The sequence below is a fragment of the Medicago truncatula genome, chromosome 4 (genome assembly GCF_003473485.1).
Source record: "Medicago truncatula cultivar Jemalong A17 chromosome 4, MtrunA17r5.0-ANR, whole genome shotgun sequence".
NCBI classification, from domain to species: Eukaryota; Viridiplantae; Streptophyta; class Magnoliopsida; order Fabales; family Fabaceae; genus Medicago; species Medicago truncatula.
In genome coordinates, this window is record NC_053045.1 from 42,231,012 (window position 1) to 42,235,358 (window position 4,347).

The following is a 4,347-nucleotide window of genomic DNA, read 5'->3' on the forward strand; positions in this document are numbered from 1 at the left end:
TGGATCAATCCAACGCTCCCTGTGCTTCTAGGCTTTTAGGTTTTGGGCTTGGGCCTTTTTCTTTGCAGTTTCTTACGTTTTTGCTTTTTCTTGCTATTTACACCTTGTTTTCTTGCTGATTGAACCCCTGCTTGCTCAATTTTTCTCTCAAAAAAATTATAGAAAAATTCCTATTGTTTTTTAATTCATTCTTGGTACTGTTGTGATGTTTTTTCATGTAAAAAAAAATGATAAAAATATAGGCGTTATTTTCTTGGTTAATTTGTTCTTTTTGGCCTAATTTTGTGAATTTCTTGCCGTATTTTTCTTCATAAATTTTGGCACATGTTATGAACAATTAGTATGCAATTTTATGATAAATGTGATGTTGATTTTATGATTGTGCTACTGTTTTGGTATGATTTGTGTGTTTCTTGCATTTCAAGCAACTTTTCTTCTCAATATGTCTTGATTATTCTCATCATTTCTTTACCATTTCATTTCATATTCAATTGATTACTTTTTCCTATCACTCATGTTATATTTTTCATCTTGTTTTGCTAACATTGTTGACTCATGTTTCACTCATCTCATAGCATCTCACCACATCATTCTCATTTCTATTAGATTAGGTTTTATTTCTTGCAATTTTTCCTTTTTGTATTTCCAATGGTTATGTAATATTTTAGGCTAGTTTAAATTCATCTTTTAAATCCTTGCAAGACCATAACATGTATTTAGGACTCGATGTGAAGGACTATGGACACTATAAGTGATGTACACCGACACGAGCACCGACACATGCACACACCCCACATGGATATTCTAGATGCATGATTAGGGAATGTATGTTTAGATGTATGCTTAGGTTTTACAACGCTTAGACAAAAATCATTTTCCCAAAAAAATGTGAATAACCTCACTTGAAAACCTTTTTTCCAAAATAGGAGTCAAAACTCCTCATTTTCCTTTTATTTTCTTAAGTAAAAAATCTTAATGAATTTTAATCATACTTAGACCTTATTTTGCAAAATAACTAATTCCTCACCTCACATTTTCCAAATCTCATGCCCTTGAGGCCTCTCATCTCCATTCTTCAAAATTCCTCTTTTTCTTTTCAAACTTAAAATCAACCAACAAAAACCAAAAACAATTTTCGAGAATGAACTACGTTTGGTTTTGATCCCTTAAAAGGGTACGTAGGCAATGAGTTAAAACTCCTCCAAGCCAAGTAAAATAAAATCTCAATCATCTTCTCTCCCCCATTCTTCACTCAAATAAAACTTCTTTTTTAATAAGTAGGCAATAAAAATAAAGCGTAAAAATAAACTTAGGAGAACGGTTCTTATGGAATACCATAATCGTTCCGGGTGCCTAACACCTTCCCGTAGCGAAAGCGACCCCCGAACTTAGACTCTAAGGGTTTTTCTCAATTTTGCCCTTCCCAAGAAAAAATAGAGAATATCAAAGATTGAAAGGTTCAAGCCTAATTAATGACTTGACACCCGAAAATCGCGATAACAATATATATATATTAATCTAGGTTTTTGGACTTTTCTGAGGAAAAAAAAGATCTAAATGATGGAATTTTGGATTTTGAGGGATGAAGTGATGTAAGAAGTCCCTTCACCGAGAGTCTTGTTTTTTGATTTTTTTTCTTCTTCTAATTTTCTGGGCAAGTTTTGGAGCAATATATCCAATCAAGTACCCCGAAGATCGTATTTTTGCTTGGGAAACACCGAGAACATCTAACAGTGACCTAAAATACAAGAATAGGGTTATGATGGATAATATGGTTATTAAACTGACTATCCTTGTTATAAATAGACCCAGTCTTTGTGCTGATAAAATTCAAATTATATAATCTGAACTTGTTTTCTCCTGAATTCTTGCCACAAGAGGGGTGTATATGGGGTATTCAGATTTTATAATCCGAAATACTCCCTCCGTCCCTATATATAAGACCCTTTTGCCAAAATCACGGGAACTAAGATAGTGGATATTTGTATTAAAGTTGTTTGTAATCACTATTGTTTTTACAATTTTATCCTTTAAGAAAGAAGGTTAGTTTATGTTTTCAACATGTTATTTATTGTTGATTGAAGAAAAAGATGTATGATAAATAGGGGCATGTATGTAAAGAAATAATTAATGTAGTTGAAAATAACAAAGGGGTCTTATAAAAAGGGACAAAAAAAATTCTCAAAAGGGTCTTATAATTAGGGACGGAGGGAGTAAAAAGAAACGTGCCCTACTGTATGGGACATTCGGTTATAAAATCCAAACTACTCATTGTTTTTAATTAATCTAATTCACGGGGAAAACTCATTTTCGAATTATATAATCTGACATGTCCAATGCTATTTTTTGAAGGAAAAAAATAAGGCACTCGAGAAGAGCATAGGGTGAAAAAGGTAATAATCTACCTTGATTAACAAGACAAAAATTTCTTGATTAACAAGACAATAACAAAAAAGAAGGACTTGTTTTGTTTCGGTTGGTTCAAATTCAAATAAATGTAAAGCGAAGAACATGTACATCGAAGTACACAATGAGAAACAAGAAAATACATGAAAGACAAATATCTATTCCAAGCAGCTGAAGAAGGAGATATTCACCATATACCTGATATTTAAATTAATAGCTAAATGATTTTTTCTTTTAAAAAAAATTTATTATTTTTCTTCATTTACAATTATAATAATCAAATCATATTTATCCAAAGGCAACAACTATTATTTTCTATCATTTTCACTTATAATAACTAAATCATATTTACGCAAAGTGCTTGTCGAAATAAAATTTAATTATTCCGAGCATTTAATATTCTTTCAATTCCTAGGTGAAACAATTCTTAGGACGAACTCCGAATTAACTATACCCCTTTTTCCTGGGAACCGAGGGTTAACAAAAAAAGAATATTGATTTTTTTTACAATAAAAAGTAAAATATTTTGCATGATTCTTATAAAAAGTAAAATGATGTTTTTTCGTATGAAATAATACTTTTAAGATATAAAAATAGATAAATAACTCTTTATTAAAAAAAATCATTAATTTATTGATTTAAAATTCAAATTTACCAATTCACTTTAGGAGTGTATATGAAACAATTCTTACTTTGACACAAATCTAAATCAAATTTATTTGGTTTCACACACAAAAATAAAGAATTCAAAAAGAAATTATTTAGGCAATTAATCATTTAAATCTTTATGAGTATTTGACCAAATAAAATTGTTTGACCAAAAGAGTATATGAGTCATGAGTGGGTGACTAGGCATGAAACATAAGGAAATATGCAAGCAATGCAAGACACGTGAACATGCAAATAGTTTGCTTGTTTCACGATTCTCACACACACAATACTAGGTTTTCCTTTTATCTATAAAAGTTTAACTTCATATTTCACTTCTCATTACCCTCCCGCCGCGCAGCTATTATCATCAACCCTCGCCTCTCTATTCCATTTCTCTCTACAGGTAACGTCTCTCTCTCCCTTTCTTCTACTACCACCACCATTACATGCACGTTGAATTTCACATCTTCAATGTAATCATCTTAGCTATGACAAATGAACTTGATATTTGAATTTTGATCTTCATTATGTTCATAGATATTGATTCTATTGACTGATCTATCGAAATCCAGTCTGATCTATAGAAAAATATAATAATATAAATGCACTGTCAAATAAATAACAGCAGTATGTTATACGTAACAAGTTGATTTTGAATTGGTTGAATTTACTTGTGCATTTTGGTTCAGAACAGGAAACTAAAAAGGTGAAGATGGCTAAGCATGTCATTAAGTTGGAGTCCGTTCCTGAGGAACAAATCGACATTACAAGTGCAGAAGTCGTTCCTGATGCATCTAACGAAATTGAGGACCCTGATGCAACTGAGTATTCAAGTTCGTTTGCTGATACCATCTCTGATGCTGAAAATGGTTCAGAAGGGAATGGCGATGAAGTGCAGTCTGAGCTCTTTGGTGAGAATGGCATGGCATGCCCCCAGGATCCATTTGGTCCTGACGTCCCAACAAGGTGATTTAATTTACTCAAAATCAGTTAATTTTGTATCATCTTGCTAATGAAAATGTTGAGTAAGAAAGGAGGTTATGTCTTTGCAAGTCCTTAGATACTGCATGCTTCATTTTATGTTATTAAACTAGGAAACTGTTCATCACCCATAGTTTCCTATCATCATCACTCTTTGTGTGGTCTTTCATTATTAATTAGAGTCAATTAATTTGAGTTTCCTTATGCTAATCGTCAATTGATGGTGGTATACCACTATATCTAGTTAGATTGTGAAGCTAAATTCTTGATGTCTTATTTGAGTTATTTATTGATATTTTGGCATATGGA

The 4,347-nt window shown here is 31.7% G+C and overlaps 1 protein-coding gene across 1 annotated transcript; it reads left to right on the top strand.

Moving 5' to 3' along the window:
• Positions 1–3,757: 3,757 nt before the first annotated feature.
• On the top strand, positions 3,758–4,027 carry LOC11446971 (uncharacterized). The gene has a single exon (XM_024780690.2). It carries the CDS (start codon positions 3,770–3,772, stop codon positions 4,025–4,027), a length of 258 nt encoding a protein of 85 aa, XP_024636458.2. The 5' UTR covers positions 3,758–3,769.
• The last annotated feature ends 320 nt before the right edge of the window (positions 4,028–4,347 follow it).

What these genes read in the sequence shown, in the direction of transcription:
- LOC11446971 (XM_024780690.2), top strand. Translation starts at nt 3,770, where the DNA reads ATGGCTAAGCATGTCATTAAGTTGGAGTCCGTTCCTGAGGAACAAATC.